Raw genomic sequence first — 16658 nt, forward strand, 5'->3', positions numbered from 1 at the left:
TTGGCTCAGGTCATGGCCTCAGGGTCCTGGGATCGAGCCCTGCATCCAGCTCCCTGTTCAGTGGGAAGCCTGCTTCTCCCACTCCTTCTCCCTCTCCCTGTTGCTTCCCCTGCTCATGCTCTCTCATGAGGTCTGTCAAATAAATAAACGAATAAAATCTTTAAAAAAAATAGATAGGTCCTGCTTTTACGGACCTTCCACTGTAGAGGAGGAATAGAAATCAGAAAACACACAAACTGGGCAGCCCAGGTGGCTCAGCGGTTTAGCGCCGCCTTCGGCCCAGGGCCTGATCCTGGAGACCTGGGATTGAGTCCCGCGTCGGGCTCCCTGCGTGGAGCCTGCTTCTCCCTGTGCTTGTGTCTCTGCCTTTCTATCTTTCTCTCTCTCATGAATAAATAAATAAAATCTTAAAACACACACACACACACACACACAAATTAATTCAGTGCTGTGAAGAAATCAAACCAATGTGATGTGCTTGTGGAGGTGGCCTTTATTCTGGGAGGATGAAGAAAGACCCTGTGAAGAGTTAAAGAAGCCAGACATGTAGAGTGTTGGGAGAGGGAGAAAGCAGCAGGCATGCAGGCGTGAAGGGTCTGCAATGGGGAGAGGCCTGGCCAGTTCCGGTAACAGCAGGGAGGCTAGAGTGGCTGAAGCACAGTGAGCGGGGAGCCAGAGAGGAGTATGGGCTGAAGGGGGAAAGACTGGCAGGGACCCAATGATGCACAGCCTTATAGGTCATGCTAGGGTGTTTGGATTTTATTCTGAAACAACTAAGAAGTTTTAAGAAAGAGAGTGGTGAGATTTTATTTCCTTTTTTTTTTTTTTAAAGATTTTATTTGAGAGAGAGAGTAAGAGAGCGAGCATGAGGTGGGGAGAGGAAGAAGCAGACTCCCCACTGAGCAGGGCGCTGACACAGGGTCCACCTCAGGACCCTGAGATCATGACCCGAGCCTAAGGCAGACACTTAACTGAGCCACCCAAGCACCCCTTACTTCCTTAAAAAAACAAAAACAAAAACATCAATCACTCTGGCTGTTTTGTGAGAGGGTTATGTTGGGGGTGGGGTGAGGGGGGAGAGTAAGAAACCAGATATTAGGTGACTGATACTGAGGCTTGGACTAGGTTGGTGGTTTTGGAAATTTTTTCTCTTAAACATTTTATTTATTTATTCATGAGAGACAGAGAGAGAGAGAGAGAGAGAGAGAGAGAGAGAGAGAGAGGAGAGACACAGGCAGAGGGAGAAGCAGGTTCCACGCACGCAGGGAGCCCGATGTGGGACTCGATCCCGGGACTCCAGGATCATGCTCTGGGCCAAAGGCAGACACTCAACGCTCATCCAGGCGTCCCGGTAGTTTTGGAAATTGAAAGATGGTGATTAATAAGAGATCTTTTAGCAATAGAACCTACATGACTTGCTGATGGAGGGAACATGGGAGAGGAGGAGAAAGGGCATAGTGACTCTGGGTTTCAGACTTTCCTAACTGGATGGAGACAGGTGCCATTTAGTATATTGTCTGGGGGAAGATAATGCAGGAAGGATCGGTTTTAAGTTTCAGGTACCTCAGGTACCTATTAGATCCACAAGTGGGGGTGGGGGGCGGTCAATGGGCTGTTGGAAATGTGAATCTGGAGTTTGGGGCCGTAGATAACTGCCTTTTCCGAGTCAAGGGCGTGGGCCAAGGTCAGATTGAGGGGAATGAGGAAAGGGTGTGGGGATCCTCAGGGACAGCGACAGGGCTGGCAGAACCTGGGGTGCAGAGCCTGAAAGGCAGGCCCTAACGGTGACAAGGGCTTTCTGGGCCACAAAGCCCGAAACCCATCTCCCCGCTTACGTCCGCTCAGTAGATTCATTTAGTTTCTACTGGCCCCTGACATACCTGTCTCCCTCTGGGACTGGCTTCCTCCTGGCTCCAGGCAATTTTCTCACCACCACTCACGCTAGCTTTTCCAGTTCTGTGGGGATTTGGGAAAGGCCTGTGACCAACCCTGTTTCCCTTGTCAGAAGCATCCGCGCTGAGGCATCCAGTGACAAATTGGCCACAGATTAAGTTCCTCCCCGCCAAGCTTCGCGCTTTCTCGTCACTCTTCGCGCCGGGACTGGAGATCTGCATATGCAAATGAGTGATTAGAAGTATAATTACGGGCTGAGTCAGTGGCTCTACTAGAAATAGAACCCAGGCGTCTCGACTCAGAAACTTAAGGTTCCCCTAGCGCGCAGCGGACGCGGCGTCCACTCGCCGGTCCGGACCCTTTCCGGGGTACTAGCAGCACGAGCCCGGGTTTATTTGGCTTCCCCGCGGCACCTCCGCGCTTCGCAGCCTTGCGCTTAGCCGGACCAGGCGTGGGCGGGACGGGGGCGGAGCTGGGCCAGGTCCGGGGCGGGGTTCTGGCGTGGGCGGGGCTTCCTCGAGTTCCGGAGTTGAGTCGCTTCCCTTGGCCGGCGCGGAGATGCAGCCGCCGCCCCGAAAAGTGAGCTTGGCCTGGGAATGGGGACTCCTGGTGGTCTGGGGGAATGGTGGGAATTGAGGGGGGCACCGGACCCGCAGTGGGGGACGAGGAGTTGTGAGGGTTCAGGGCCTACCCCTGAAGGAACCCAGGAAACACCCCAGTCCCTCCCCGGTCCCGCCCCCTCACCGCTCCCTGCGCGGAGTGTTTTTCTGTACCGGTGCCGGAGGTCTTCGACCTTTTCTTACCTCTACAGGTGAAGCCAGCCCAGGTGGTGAAGCTTCGCTTCCTGGAGCAGCTGAGCATCCTTCAGACCCGGCAGCAGAGGGAGGCGGATCTGTTGGAAGACATCAGGTACCTCCACGTACCCCCAACATCACATACCCCTACCTTCGCTGTTGCGCGTCCCGCCTCTCCACAAACAGACGTCGGTCGGAATCCGACCCGGGAGGGGGAAAGAGGAGGGTGAAGAGTTCTCCAGCCTCCCCATTCCTGGCCTTCACTGTCGGCCTGCCTCTCCATTTACCAGCTAGGACTTCCTAACCCAACACACAGGGAACCTTTCTCCACCCACTGACTCCACACCACTTCCTCTATTGCAGTCAGGCTTGGGGCAGAATCTCTTCTCCGTCTTCCAGATCTGTTGGAAGGCTGGAATGTATCCAGGCCCCCCTCAGTCCTCACCTCCAAACTCAGAGATGGCTCTCCAGGGGTGGGGAGGATCCTGCTGAGGCTCTGAGCAATGAGGTGAGGTTGTTCTGGGTTGCAGCTGCCTGAGGTGATCTCAAGGACTCTCTTCAAGTCTCATTCCCTCGCGGTGTACTCACACTTTAGGCCTGGCTCCCCTCTTCCTTATGCCCAGGCTAAGGAGAGCATTGAGTGTGGGAAAGCAGGAGCAAACATTGACACCATGGTGCCCCTCTCATCTCCATAGGTCCTACAGCAAGCAGAGGGCAGCCATTGAACGGGAATATGGACAGGTATGTGACTCCTTTTTCTGGACTTTCCCTTTTGGTGTAGTCTCCTTCACAAACAGCATTGTTTCTCTGCTCATATCCCTCTTCTGGTCAAGAGGGAAGGCCTAGAGTTAGGCAGACTGGTGTCAGATCTCTCTTGTGCTACTTGTTGGCTGTGTGACTTGGACAAGGTACTTAGCCTTCTTGGCCTCAATTTCTTTCTCTGTACAATGGAAGTAATAATCGTACCTTCAGGTAGGGTTGTTGTAAGGATGGAATAAGTTAATGCACATAAATCACTTAGCAAAGTGAGTGGCACATAATATGCAGCTGGTGAATGGCATTACTATACTCTGAAATGGCATTACTATACTCTGATTCCATATTCTCCCAGTTGGTGAGAGTCTTTGAATGGTAACTGGGTCTCTGATGACTTTCCCACCAGGCACTCCAGAAACTGGCTGGGCCGTTCCTGAAGAAGGAAGGGCACCGGAGTGGGGAGATGGACAGCAGGTGGGTCCCCTGGAAGGAGGAGTTCAGGGGGCCTAGAAGGGATGAAGAGCTTAACCCCAGGAACCTATGGGAATGAAGGGCCAGTGAGGGGAGAGGGTATGTGAGCTGCAGGTAGAGCTGACACAGCAGCCAGAGAGGAGCTGACCCAGCAAGGACACTGTGGGTGCAGGCGGAGGACATGAGTGATCCTTGTGGCTGAGCTAATGTGTTGATCGATTGATAGGCTCCCAGACAAGGGGGATGGGAAGAAAGCACTCTGTCTCCTATGGTGTTGGGTTTGGGGAGGGGTGTCTCATGAAGCTCTGGAGTGCTCTCCTCCTCAACACAGACCTTCTCTGGAGAGAGGCAGGATGGTGTTTGGTGCCTGGCGCTGCCTGCTGGATGCCACCGTGGCCGGTGGCCAAGCCCGGCTCCAGGCGTCTGACCGATACCGTGACCTGGCAGGGGGCACAGGGCGGAGTGCCAAGGAGCAGGTGCTTAGGAAGGTATGGCTCAGCAGATGGGATGAAGGAAGGGCTGACTTGGGGTTGGAGGTGGTCTGGGTCAGGACTTTGTGTGTTCATGCCCCTAGGGAGCAGAGAGCCTCCAGAAGGCGCAAGCTGAGGTGCTGCAGTCTGTCCGGGAGCTGAGCCGGAGTCGGAAGCTGTATGGGCAACGGGAACGTGTGTGGGCCTTGGCACAGGAGAAGGCAGCTGATGTCCAGGCTAGGTGGGTCATGGAGATTTGGGAAGCCTGGCTAGGGGAAGGGAGCCAAGGCAACCATAGCCAGGCCTGGCCTTGACTCTTCTCCCTTGCCTGCACAGACTGAACCGAAGTGACCATGGGCTCTTCCACACTCGGACCAGTCTCCAGAAACTCAGCACCAAGGTTTGGGGGATGTGGACATGAGTGGAGGTGGGAAAGAGGTGGGCAGGGTAGTCTAGTGGTTGGAACCCAGAGGCATAAATCTGAGAGACTGAGACAAATCCAGGCTTCCCTACATCCTCCGTGCATGACCCTGGTAACTTGAGCTCTCTGAGTCTCGTTTTCTTCATCTGTAACATGGAAATACATGTTTCTTTTTTATCCCTTTACTGTGCATTTGTTGAGCAGTCTGTGGAGTTCCTGCCTTCAGAGTCTGGTGAGGGGCAGACAGAGAGTAAGTTAAGAAACAATCAGATTAAGTAAAAATGAAACAAAGTGCTATGGTAAAGGATAACAGGTTGTAATTTAGAGAGAAAGCCTGTCTGAACACGTGGCCTGAATGTCAGAAAGGAGCCAGTTATGCAAAGATCTAGGGGAAGAACATTCCAGGGAGAGAAAATGGTGAGTGCAGAGGCTCTGAGGTAGAAATAGCTTTGTGGGCTTAAAGAACTGAAAGACAGCCAGTGTGGCTGGAGCACTGTGAGCAAAGGGACGAGCACTGTGAAAGAGGTCAGAGATTGCAGGGGCTAGCTCTTGTTGCACCTGGTAAACCACGGTAAGGAGCAGTGGGGATTTTATTTTATTTTTTAAAAGATTTTATTTATTTATTCATGAAGATATATATATATATATATATACATATATATATATATATATATATATATATATATAGAGAGAGAGAGAGAGAGAGAGAGAGAGAGGGAGGGAGAGGGAGAGGGAGAGAGGCAGACACACAGGCAGAGGGAGAAGCAGGCTCCACGCAGGGAGCCCGATGCAGGACTCGATCCTGGGTCTCTAGGATCACACCCTGGGCTGAAGGCAGTGCTATACCGCTGAGCCACCTGGGCTGCCCGGGGAGTTTATTTTAAATGGATGCAGATGCCACTGGAACATCTTGAGCAGGAGTTGCTGAGTGTGCAAAAATTTTAATATGGGGCCAGGCGCATAGTAAGCACTTGATAACGTGAGAATCCATTCTGGATCTGGATCGGTCTTGGAAGGACCAGGGCTTTCTGCTGACACCTGTTTTCTCCTCCTAGCTTTCTGCCCAGTCAGCCCAGTACTCCCGGCAGCTGAGAGCAGCCCGCAATGAGTACCTGCTCAACTTGGTGGCCACCAATGCTCACCTTGACCACTACTACCAGGAGGAATTGCCAGCCTTGCTCAAGGCCAGTCCCAGCCCAGATGCCCTGGCCTCTCAGTGGAGGGGTGGGGGCTTGTGGGAGAGCCTCTCTCCTTGCTTTCTACCACTGTCACGCTGGGTGGTGCTAGGGATGTAGCCTGCTTTGAGTGGGGAGAAGATACATTCTTGGGTTCTGGTTTGGGTTCTGCTTCTAGCTGGCTGCATGACTGTGCAGGACACTTAGCCCCTCTGAACCATCTACTTGCCTCATTAGAAACAACTTATACTCTGCCTACTTTATAAGACTAATGGGACTCAGGAGGAGAGAATGGAAATGAAAATGCTTTTTAAACTGTCAAGGTCTCTGCATACGTGAAGGCCTATTATTAGAAGGAGTAAAATGTCTCATTCCTTCCCTCTTTCCAGTTCCTCATGCCCATCACCCATCTAACCCTGGGCAGAAAGCCTATTTTTGCAGTAGATACTGGAGGAAGGGTGGTGTCATTATCTTGGGATTCTCTCCAGGCCCTGGTCAGTGAGCTGTTGGAACACTTGAGAGACCCCTTGACCTTGCTAAGCCGCACTGAGCTGGAAGCTGCTGAGATGGCTCTGGAGCATGCCCGCCGAGGAGGACAGGCAACCTCCCAGGTGAGTGCTGTGCCCTGTAAGAGCTCCCCAGAGATTGTACCCTGCTCTTTCAGTAAAGACCACCCACTGTGTATCTGCGCCTTTTCTTCTCACCTGTTCTTCCATGATGGGCTGGTGATAGGCTTGGAGTGGTAACCAGTGAGTGGCTACTTTGACCTTTGCTATCCCCCAGGTAAGCTGGGAGCAGGATCTGAAGCTCTTTCTTCAGGAGCCTGGAGTATTTTCCCCCATACCACCTCAGGATTTTCAGCCTGCAGGGACTGATCAGGTGAGACTTCTCTGTTCTTTAGAACCAAACCAGATGTAAAGGTTTAGGCCACTTCCCTCATCGTCCTTGTCCTGGCAATAACTTAGTGACTGTTTTAACTATGGAGAAGGGGTTTCAGAACTCTAGTTCACCTCCCTCCCACTAGGACACAAGCAAATTTTATTCCACCTTTCTGGCCCCTCACTGCAGTATCCTCTTCCTTCTACCTCTGTCCCTCAACTCAGATCCCATTTTTGGGATTCTCTGTGTCTCTATGTCCACAGGAATATACACCTGTGCCCTCACTTCTTTGTCTCTGTCCCTGGAGGTTAGGACAGAGAGGACAAAACAGGAGGGGACTGTAGAGAAGGAGCAACATCAGGTCCTCCTTTCAGCATCTGTGTACATTGTTCACTCAGGTGTGTGCCCTGGAGTTGGAGGGGGATGCAGGAAGCATGGCTGGGGACACTAGCCTGGAGAAAGAGGTTCAGCGCTGGACAAGCCGAGCTGCCCGAGACTACAAGATCCAGAACCATGGACATCGGGTGAGGTGGGGGGGTGCAGGTGTTGCGGGTGGGCAGGAAGAGCTGAGAGATGGGGACCCTGGAATCAGTGGCAGAAGTTATAGGGCTGCAGACAGGAGGGAAGGAAAGGTATTGTAAGCCAGTAGTGTGGCATAGCAGTTAAAAGCACAGCTTTTGGAGCTAGACTCATCTGGGTTCAAATCCTGCTCTGTTGTTTCCTCATTGTGTAACCCTAAGGGAGTGACTTAACTTCTCTGGACTTCAGTTTTCTTATCACTAAAGTGGGGCTAATAATACTACCCACCTCATGAGGAAGATTAAATGACATGTGAAGCAAGTAGCAAAGTGCCAGATCCATAGTAAGTTGTCCCGCAGAGTATTTCTACCCACCCTTGTTCTCTGCCTTTCCAACCAGGTGCTACAGCGGCTGGAGCAGAGGCGACAGCAGGCTCCAGAGCGGGAGGCCCCAGGTATAGAACAGCGGCTACAGGAAGTGAAGGAAAGCATCCGGAGGGCACAGGTGAGGCATAGCCTCTATTCTATCTGCTTGGTGGGGAGCAGGGAGGCTGGAGGTAGAAGGTGGACATGTTTGGGGTGGCTCCACTCACCGCCCAAAGGCAGGCCCATCTGTAGCCTTGATTGATTTCTCTTCCCCATGCCAGGTGAGCCAGGTGAAGGGGGCTGCCCGGCTGGCTCTGCTACAAGGAGCTGGCCTAGATGTACAGCGCTGGCTGAAGCCAGCCATGACTCAGGCTCAGGATGAGGTGGAGCAGGAGCGACGTCTTAGTGAGGCCCGCCTCTCCCAGAGGGACCTCTCTCCCACGGTGAGTGCCCTTTGCTCCCTACCCCTCTACACACAGGAGGGTAAAGGGTAGAACTCCCAGAGGAGAGCAGACCTTATAAAATGGGAATCACAACATTCCTATGTCAAAGATGTTGTCTTGAGGCTGGAATGAAATAACTTAAGTGTAATTTTTTGCATATTTTGCAGCTGAACGAACTTTTGTCATGAATATAGAATGGCCCTTATGAACTAAGGTTCTAAGTATGGATTCTAAGTGGTTCAAGTACCAGCCACTGCATTTACTGGCTGTGTGATCTTGGAAAATGACTTTCTGAGCCTCAGTTTCCTCAGTAAAACGAGGTGGGGGCACTGGATGGCTCAATCATTAAGCATCTGACTCTCAGTTTTAGCTTAGATCCATGATCTCAGGTTATGAGATCGAGCCTCAACATCAGTCTCCATGGTCAGTGTGGACTCTGCTTGTCTCTCTCCTCCTTCTCCCTCTGTTCTGCCCCCCCCCCGCCCCCTGTGCATGCCCGTATATGCCTGTGTGTGCTCTCGCTCTCAAATAAGTAAAGTCTTTTAAAAAAAAATTTGAAAGTAGGTAAAACAAGGTGATAGGTGATATAGTTATGCAAAATATCACTGGGTTATTGTGAAGTTTAAATAAAGTGATATACATAAGATATTTGATGTTGCACCTGGCACATAGTAAGCACTCAGTTCTGTAATTGTTGGTATTACTCTGCTCTGTGATTTTGCTTGTGGTGCATGGTGGACAGATGGGTGGTATCACCTTAGGGAGTGATCTACCAGTGTTCTTTAAGGGTAAAATGGAGGAGTGGGAGATAAAATTGGTAAGTAACACTGAGCTCCACACTGTTATCTGTTCTTTGCTTCCTCCAGGCTGAGGATGCTGAGCTCTCTGACTTTGAGGAATGTGAGGAGACAGGGGAGCTCTTTGAGGAGCCTGCCCCTACAGCCTTGGCCACTAGGCCCCTCCCCTGCCCTGCACATGTGGTGTTCAGCTATCAGGTACCTGGTGGGCATGGGGGTGGGGACCTCAGTGGGGAGGAGACAGCCATGTCCTGAATCCTTCCTTGTGGGGGCCAGGCAGGGCATGAGGATGAGCTGACTATCACAGAGGGCGAGTGGCTGGAGGTCATAGAAGAAGGAGATGCTGATGAATGGGTCAAGGTGGGTATGGACCTTTGATTCTGATCTTGGTGGTGGGTGGGGGAGGGTCAGGGGGAAGGACTTCTCTGTGGCTATCAAGGACCCAGCCAGCCAAAGCTAGAACCGTGGAGGAGGGCCAAGGCCATGGACTGCTGAGGCAAATCTGTTATCTGTTCACATTGCTGGGTGAATAGGCTCGAAACCAGCACGGCGAGGTAGGCTTTGTCCCTGAGCGGTATCTCAACTTCCCGGACCTCTCCTTCCCTGAGAGTGGCCACGACAGCGATAATCCCTCAGGGGCAGAGCCCACAGGTGAGAATGGGAAATTCTGGGTCAGGGGACCTTGAGTGGTTGTGGCCCTGAGATGTCATGGTCCTGGGGCACTACTGCCCATCAACACCCCTCACCATCTCTTTTGGGCTTTCTGCAGCTTTCCTGGCCCGTGCCCTATACAGCTACACAGGACAGACTGCAGAGGAGCTGAGCTTCCCTGAGGGGGCGCTTATCCGCCTGCTGCCCCGGGCCCAGGATGGAGTGGATGATGGCTTCTGGAGGGGAGAATTTGGGGGCTATGTTGGGGTTTTCCCCTCCCTGCTAGTGGAGGAATTGCTTGGCTCCCCAGGACCCCCTGAACTCTCAGACCCAGAACAGGTGAGGCTTCCTTCTCCCTGGGTCCCCAGGCACCTCTGGATTGAGCCTCTCACTCCAGGGAGGCCCCATATTCCTCTCAGTGCCCCCTTCCTTCTCCCAGTTTACCTCCTTTATTGTCTTGGACCTCCCAATCTCCTTTGGCTGGGCAGCGAAGAGGAAACCCAGGCAGTCTTCATGAGTTTGGTGATCCTACTTTAGTGCTAAATAAATCTGAGTTCAGATTCCCATTGCATTACCTTTAGCAGTGATATAACCTCTAAGCTTATTTCTTCATGTGTAAACCAGGGGTAGTAATACCTACTTTAGCAGCCCAATTATCATGATTTAGCTATGAGGGTAAAGTCCTTAGCACAGTAACCCCCAGGAGGTCCTAATGGTACCTACTGATATAGCAGGAAGAGCCTAGAAGTGGGAGTCAGGAGAGCTAGGTTCTTTTCTTTTTTTTTTTTTTTTGGAAAGCTAGGTTCTAGTTGGGACTCTACCACTAACAGGCTCCATGCCTTTGGATAGATAGCTTAGCCTGAGTCTCATCGAGGTAAGAAATCATAAAAATCCCTACCTCATTGGACAGTGGTGAGGAATGAATGAATTAGGGTATGTGAAGTGCTAGCAATGTCTGGGACATAGCGTCAGTACATATTGGCTATTGAAATGTGTATCAGCTAAAGCCCCCACCTGGATATAAGCATCTGGCTGCCCTCCCAGTCAAGGAGTGATAGGACAGGAATTGAAGAGGAGAGGAGAGGAAAAGCTGGTGAAACCTTCCCATATACCAGGAATAACTCCCATGTGCCCCTTGTTCCCAGATGCTGCCATCCCCTTCTCCTCCTAGCTTCTCACCTCCTGTGCCCACCTCTGCCTTGGATGGAGCCCTTGCATCTGTGCTGCCTGTGGGTGAGTAAAGGGTACTGGGAGCCCTGGGAGGGGAAGAGATGGGGAGAAGAAAGGTTACACTCGGCTCCTCTTCCTGCCCTCAGGAACCTCCTCCATCAGGCTCACAGAAGCATGATGGTGAAAAGAGCTTGGGCTTTGGAGGGGAGGCAAGTGCATTGTTGAGACTTTGCCTGTGACTTCCCAATGTGTGGGTTGGGGTGGGATGTTTAACCTGCCTGGGCCTTTACAGAGTAAGGTGAAAGGTCCCTACCTCACCTGAGTTGTTATGTGTTAGAAAGATGGGCCTAGCACTGTGCCTGGCACATAGTAGTACCATGCCTGTAGTAGCCATTTTCTCATGATGATTAGTTTACAAATTAGCCAGCATTTCCCATTATTTTCCCACTATGTATCTTCTGCCTTTAATGTTCTTGAATACTGCAAACACCTTGGTTTGTGTCATTTTCCTTCTTGGAATGTCCACTTTTTCTAAAACCTTCTGGTACTTTCACTTTCTTCATGGAGCCTCCCTGATTCCCGAGGTCCCTCTGAACATCTTCTGCACCCCCTTCTCCAGTACCTATAGTTCACTTTGAATGATTTAGCACTCAGTCGTTCACTGTTTGTTGGCTTTTCACTATTGGGTTCCTGACAGCCATAGGAGCCATAGGGAATGGGGGTGCTGTGAATCTCATCTCCCCCTCTCAGCAGGTGCCAAATAAGTGTAGAGGATGGATGGATTGATGGATTTTATGGCTCTGAGATTAGTGACTATTTGTTAATTCATCAAATATTTACAGAGTTCCACTCTCCTAAGTGCTGGAGATGCAGCAATGAACAAAATAAAGCCTGAAGAATGACTTGTGGTTCTTGTTTGCAGACCGAGACCTGGGCTGCCCTGCACCCCTGGACATGATGGCACCTCGACTCAGGCCGGTAAGGGTCCCCCCCTTGGAGGAGACTATGTCATTCTACTTGTCCTGCTTTGTCTGCAGGGCTGAGAGAATGGACAGGGGTAGCTCCAAGGAGGGTTCTGGAGCACTGACTGTGTTCCCTACAGATGCGCCCACCGCCTCCACCACCAGTTAAAGCTCCGGATCCTGGCCACCCAGATTCTCTCACCTGAAGCCAGGGGGACTGCCATCCCCCAGTGATGCTGCTGTCCCATGATGTCAGAGACCACCCTCTCAATGATCTGGAGTGACAAAGCCAAAAGCTGGAGTCTCCCCCATTTCCACTCTCACCTCCCTGGGTAGAAACTTTCCCTCTCCCCATTTCTGGGGCTGGAACTCACTCCTTTCCCCCCCCATCATACTTCTCTCTCTAGGGTTGGAACAACCCCTCTTTCTTCTGCCACTAGTCCACCTTTAAGGTGGTGAAATATCCTGAAATATCTGAGGCTGGAACCCGTCTTCCAAAGTCTTGAGTGGCTCCAGCCCATCCGTGTCTCCACCCTGGCTCTTTGACCCACCCCACTGTGTCTGTGATCCATGCCTCTTAGGTTGGGAGCTGGGATAGGGGCGGGCCTGTCAAAAGGAGCTGGAGCCAGTATGCAAAACAGCTGTAATGGTCTGAGTGGATTTATTGACAGTGAATAAAGGGCACTAAGCCCAAGCCTGGGCCTGGGCCTCTTGTGCCAAGAGGGCAGGGGGCCTAAGGTGCTATTGCTTTAAGGGCCCACCGAGGGCAGGGTCCTGTTCCCAGCTTCCACGCTCTAGCAAATGGAGTGAGGTGATGGGGAAGGGGTCAGGCGGCCTGTTGGCAGGCAGGTGAATTGAAAGAGACTGAGGGGTGGGAATGGGGAAGACTTCTCCCGAGGTCCCCCAGCCTGAGACCATGCAACTCCAGGTGGAAGTAGAGCTGGTTCCTCAGCTGGGGAGCAGTGCAGTCCAGTGGAGAGGAGGGCCTTCCTGCCCACCCACCCCCTGGCCCTGCCAGCTGGTAGTCCATCAGCACAATGAAGAAGGAAGCTTGGAGGAGAGGAAGGGTAACAGTTTTGCTTTCTATTCAGGATGTGTCTCAGCTTTTCCCCAAGGGCTGCAGGACCTTCCCTATCTCCTGGAACACATGCCCACTCCCCACCACTAGACCAAAGAATTTGTAGCAAAGGCCAACCCTCAGAGTACAGCAAGCTAATGGGCTTAGGGAGTCTAAGTAGGGGATGGGAGGTTGACATTATCCAACTTGGGGCCGGGGCAGACTCACCTCACACACCCCCTGCTCCCCATGGTGGGGACACCTGTGAGAGAGAAGTGGTCAACAATGGGAGAACAGGATGTGGGTCATAGCAGTGATACCTCTCCCAGGGTAGGAGGCAGTGAGAGCTGAGCTCACCAGAGCCCTGCCCATGTCTTCATACCTGGTGATCTGAGGTGTCCAGTTTGCTTGGCTGTCCAATTGCCTCTTGACTGGCCAGTCTTGGGCTTGGGCCCTTCCCTCCTGCCCCTCGCAGTGGCTCTGGAGAGGCTCTAGGGTTCCCCTCAAGTGCACAAGAGACTAGGCTGCCATCTCTGAGTCCTCCGTTCTGCACTGGGGGACTGGCGAGGGCTGGGGGCTGTGGCCTCTCAGGGGGCACACTCTCAATGGTAGATATCCCTGCCCTGGGCTGCCCTCCCCCAGACCCCTGACTACCCCCTGTGTCCTGCCCTCCACCAGACCCCCAGCTCCTGTCCGTGGGAGAGCCATCACGATGCTCATGTAGCCCATAGCGCTTCTCAATGTGTGTCACCCGGAACCTGAGAAGGGAGGGAACATTGGGGCTTAGGACAACTCAGAGACTGGTAGGCTTCCCTCCAACCAGGGACATCCTGGGTTTCCTGGCCACTTCCCTCTGGGCTACGGTGGGGGAAACCTCCCCAGATTGTGGAGCACATTATACAGCCTGACTTCTGCTGTAGCTCACAGAACAGAGCTGGGGCCCACCTTTGGAGTCAGGGGCCTGATAAGTGGGGATCCCACCTCAAACTCCCTTTCTCTGGGGCTTTCTATCCCCACCTGCCTACAGAGAACACGGTAGTCTCTCCAGGCCGAGGGCGGCTCTTTCCTTCCTTGGAGCGTCCCTGACGGACAAGTGGGGGCCTCTTGTTGCGGCTGCAGTGGATGCAAGGGGCTGCAGAGCCCAGATGCACTGTGTGATGATGGGAAGGGGCTCCATCCTGCAGGCTGGAGGTAGCATCCACGCTGGACAATAGGGAAGAAGGGGGCAGGAGTGACATTACCATTTCCTTTCCATTTGCTGTTGTTCTTTCAACTTCTTAAACCCCTAGATGCCTCACTTTCCTCAGGTCCTGGCACTCTTGTATTTATTGAATAAACATGATATTAAGGTTTTAGCGGTCATGTGTTTTTCTTCCCAGGGTTGTTTGCTAAAAAGACGGCAATGTTTAACCCAAATGGCACAAGGGATAAATGTTAGGCTTGATGATATCCAGATGAGAAGTTTGGCTTAAAGGACTCAGATTTGTACAAAACTTCTGTTTTCCTATATAGGTTAGCCAGCTTTGCCTTCCCCCCAGCCCCAGACATGCGAGGAGATTGGGGAAGGATTGTGCTGGAGGAGAGGGTACTCTCCAAGGCAAGCTAAGTCATGCTGGCCCTTATTTCCAGCTCACCTGGACAGCTGCACTGTCCCTTCTCCTTCACTGTCCCCCAGCATCTCCTTCAAGGCCTCAGCATTGGCTGAGGGGAGAAGGAAAAGAGGGAGTCAGTGGAGGTGGAGGTCAGGGCAAGAGAAAGTTGAGTGGGGGTTGGAGAGAGTAAAGGGCCAGCCTACACCCACCTTCATTTTGGATGATGCAGCGAACAATTCTCTCTACTGTGTCTTCATTCATGTCATCGTCCTCAGCTGAAGGATGAGAGGTTGACAGGGAAGCAGGAAATGAGTCAGCTTTGGATGGCTATTACCTGGTGGCTTCTGTGGCTTACTGCTCAAGACATGTCCCTTTGTCTATTTGTCGTCATGCTGGATGTTAGCATTTCAGGGGCCAGGACAGAAGAGATGGGAAAGTCAGTGGGAGCCCAAGACTACCAACAGTGGACACTTCCCACCCATGCTGCCTTTTCTAGCATTGTTTTCAGGGTGGTGTCATCCCACTTGCTGACTCAAGAAAGGACCATTAAACCTCTTGAAGGCTTGGTTGGGATTTGGCCTGGGTCTGTTGGCTAGGAAGGCAAAAAGAGGTGTGGGGTGAAGGGTATGGGAGAAAGGTGACTGAGCCAGATTCTAGGCTCCTCACTCACGGGGCTGGAGCTGGGCATCGTCAGGCTCCGAGCCCCTCGACGTGCGGCAGCGGTAGCCCTTCTTCTTGAGCACGTGGCAGATCATGAAGCCTACGAGGCCCATGAGGAAGAAGACCAGCACAAGCAGGAAGAGCATGTATAGCCCATGTTGGGGCGGCTCCAGGTCAGGCTGTGGTTCCGACATGAGGCCCTGGGGGACGAGCGCGGGCCAGGGCGCCTCCTGGGGTTAGGGGGCTGCAGCTAGGGACTGGGGGAGGGATAGGAATTCGGTCCTCAGGACCTGAAACCGAGGAGCCTCTGAGGTCCGGCCCCACTCCCCCTACCCAACCAAGGAGCTGTCCGTGCCAGGGGTGCTGGTCCGGGGCAGGGGTGCCAGACGGCGGCTGCGCAAGCCCGCTTCCACGACCCTGATCCTGCTTCCCCGACGCCCAGAGCGTTCCCCTTTCCAGCTTGTCCTGCGCTTCCGTCCCTCCCAAGGACACTGCAGAGCGAGACGGGACGGAATTCTCAGGCGGCCGGTGCAAGAATCGCGCCTGAGTCAGCGTCCGCACCTCCTCCGCGCGGGCCTGAGCCAGGCCTCGGCAGCCCCCTCCCCTGCCTGTATTCCGCACGACGCCACCCTATTCCCTTCCTCCCATCCTCACCACCTGGCCCACTCGGTACCGGTGGTTTGGTTTTGGCTCCGGCTCCGGCTCGGGTTCCGGCTCCAGGGACGTCCTAGTCCGGCTCAGGGCCCCCGACGCCCTCCCGGCGCTCATCCCTTGCTTCCTCCCCCTCCCCCCTTCGCCACCTCACCGGCTCCGGGCTCCGGCTGCAGATACCGGTGCCGCGGCAGGCGGGGGGAGGGAAGGATGAAGAGGGATGCGGGCTGGTTGCGAGCGGCGGCTGGCTCGGGACAACTCCGGCTGTGGGAAGGGGATGGAGATGGGGGTGGGGGGCGCCGCCGCAGCTGCCCTGGGTTCCCAAATGCCTCCGCCAGTCGCCAGCCGCCAACCCGGGACCAGGGGGCGGAGCGCAGGTGTGCGAGGCGGAGAGCGAGAGGCTTGCGCGCTTGTGAGCGCAAGTGTGGTGCGCGCGTGACTGCGCCGTCCCCCGCCGCCCCCCTTCCGCCCCCCCGGGGGAGTGTGCGGCGCCGAGTCTGGGTCCGGGTGGGGAGGACAGGCAGTCAGAAGAAAGCGCGCTCCACTGGTCTATCCCGCATGTTTGGCGCGGCTCCTGCCCTCAGATGCCTCGGTCGGGGGGGTAGCCGGGAATCTTCCCCGCGGGCAGGGGAAGTTGGCTTTCCGCACCCGAGAGGGACGGCGTGGCCGGTTCTCCGATGGGGCAGGTGGATGGACGAGACGGCTCAGATTCCTGAGGATTTGACCCCCGCCGGAAGGAAATGACTCTAGCATCCTAGGACCGAAGCCCCCGGTCCTCCGTGGAGCCCAGACGCTCACGCTCCGGAACTTGGAAGGGCGAAGCCGAGCGAGGGGCGGAACTCCGCAGGGGGCGTAGCCTGGGAGGCGGGGCCTCACCTTCCCGGTTCCGCAGAGGCAAGCTGCGTGCTTACGCAGCACGTAGGAGCGGGGGT

At 53.8% G+C, this 16658-nt stretch overlaps 2 protein-coding genes across 6 annotated transcripts; one reads left to right on the forward strand and one right to left on the reverse strand.

Moving 5' to 3' along the window:
- Positions 1 to 2404: 2404 nt before the first annotated feature.
- FCHSD1 (FCH and double SH3 domains 1) lies at positions 2405 to 12406 on the forward strand. 2 transcript variants are annotated; one of them, XM_055332533.1, is made up of 20 exons: positions 2405 to 2472; positions 2705 to 2802; positions 3383 to 3428; positions 3850 to 3917; positions 4246 to 4402; positions 4489 to 4625; positions 4721 to 4784; positions 5861 to 5989; positions 6469 to 6591; positions 6764 to 6859; positions 7258 to 7383; positions 7778 to 7882; positions 8025 to 8186; positions 9053 to 9181; positions 9260 to 9343; positions 9517 to 9634; positions 9753 to 9973; positions 10780 to 10867; positions 11727 to 11782; positions 11907 to 12406. In XM_055332533.1, exons 1-20 carry the CDS (start codon positions 2452 to 2454, stop codon positions 11970 to 11972), a joined length of 2094 nt encoding a protein of 697 aa, XP_055188508.1. In that variant the 5' UTR covers positions 2405 to 2451; the 3' UTR covers positions 11973 to 12406. The 2 variants fall into 2 exon arrangements, with proteins under 2 accessions (XP_055188508.1, XP_055188509.1); XM_055332534.1 differs by having other exon boundaries at positions 4267 to 4402.
- A 4-nt stretch (positions 12407 to 12410) lies between these two features.
- Positions 12411 to 16547, reverse strand: RELL2 (RELT like 2). Of its 4 annotated transcripts, none has more exons than XM_055332536.1 (8): positions 16375 to 16547; positions 15749 to 15990; positions 15409 to 15566; positions 14625 to 14690; positions 14458 to 14524; positions 13841 to 14026; positions 13206 to 13581; positions 12411 to 13085 (listed from the first exon to the last, which is right to left on the reverse strand). In XM_055332536.1, the coding sequence occupies exons 2-8, from the start codon at positions 15841 to 15843 to the stop codon at positions 13053 to 13055; spliced, it is 981 nt and encodes a 326-aa protein (XP_055188511.1). In that variant the 5' UTR covers positions 15844 to 15990; positions 16375 to 16547; the 3' UTR covers positions 12411 to 13052. The 4 variants fall into 4 exon arrangements, with proteins under 4 accessions (XP_055188511.1, XP_055188510.1, XP_055188513.1 ...); XM_055332535.1 differs by having other exon boundaries at positions 12411 to 12816; positions 13052 to 13085; positions 15749 to 16547; XM_055332538.1 differs by adding an exon at positions 15086 to 15332 and having other exon boundaries at positions 15431 to 16547.
- Positions 16548 to 16658: the final 111 nt, after the last annotated feature.

This window comes from Nyctereutes procyonoides, unplaced genomic scaffold, assembly GCF_905146905.1.
Source record: "Nyctereutes procyonoides isolate TBG_1078 unplaced genomic scaffold, NYPRO_anot_genome, whole genome shotgun sequence".
Classification (NCBI taxonomy): Eukaryota; Metazoa; Chordata; class Mammalia; order Carnivora; family Canidae; genus Nyctereutes; species Nyctereutes procyonoides.

Coding starts and splice junctions, on each gene's coding strand:
- FCHSD1 (XM_055332533.1), top strand. CDS start 2,452: ATGCAGCCGCCGCCCCGAAAA. Junction 8,187..9,052: donor AGAGGGACCTCTCTCCCACG/GTGAGTGCCCTT, acceptor TGCTTCCTCCAG/GCTGAGGATGCTGAGCTCTC. Junction 11,783..11,906: donor TGGCACCTCGACTCAGGCCG/GTAAGGGTCCCC, acceptor TGTTCCCTACAG/ATGCGCCCACCGCCTCCACC.
- RELL2 (XM_055332536.1), bottom strand. CDS start 15,843: ATGAGCGCCGGGAGGGCGTCGGGGGCCCTGAGCCGGACTAGGACGTCC. Junction 14,027..14,457: donor GGGACAGTGCAGCTGTCCAG/GTGAGCTGGAAA, acceptor CCTATTGTCCAG/CGTGGATGCTACCTCCAGCC. Junction 13,582..13,840: donor ACCGTGTTCTCTGTAGGCAG/GTGGGGATAGAA, acceptor CTCCCTTCTCAG/GTTCCGGGTGACACACATTG.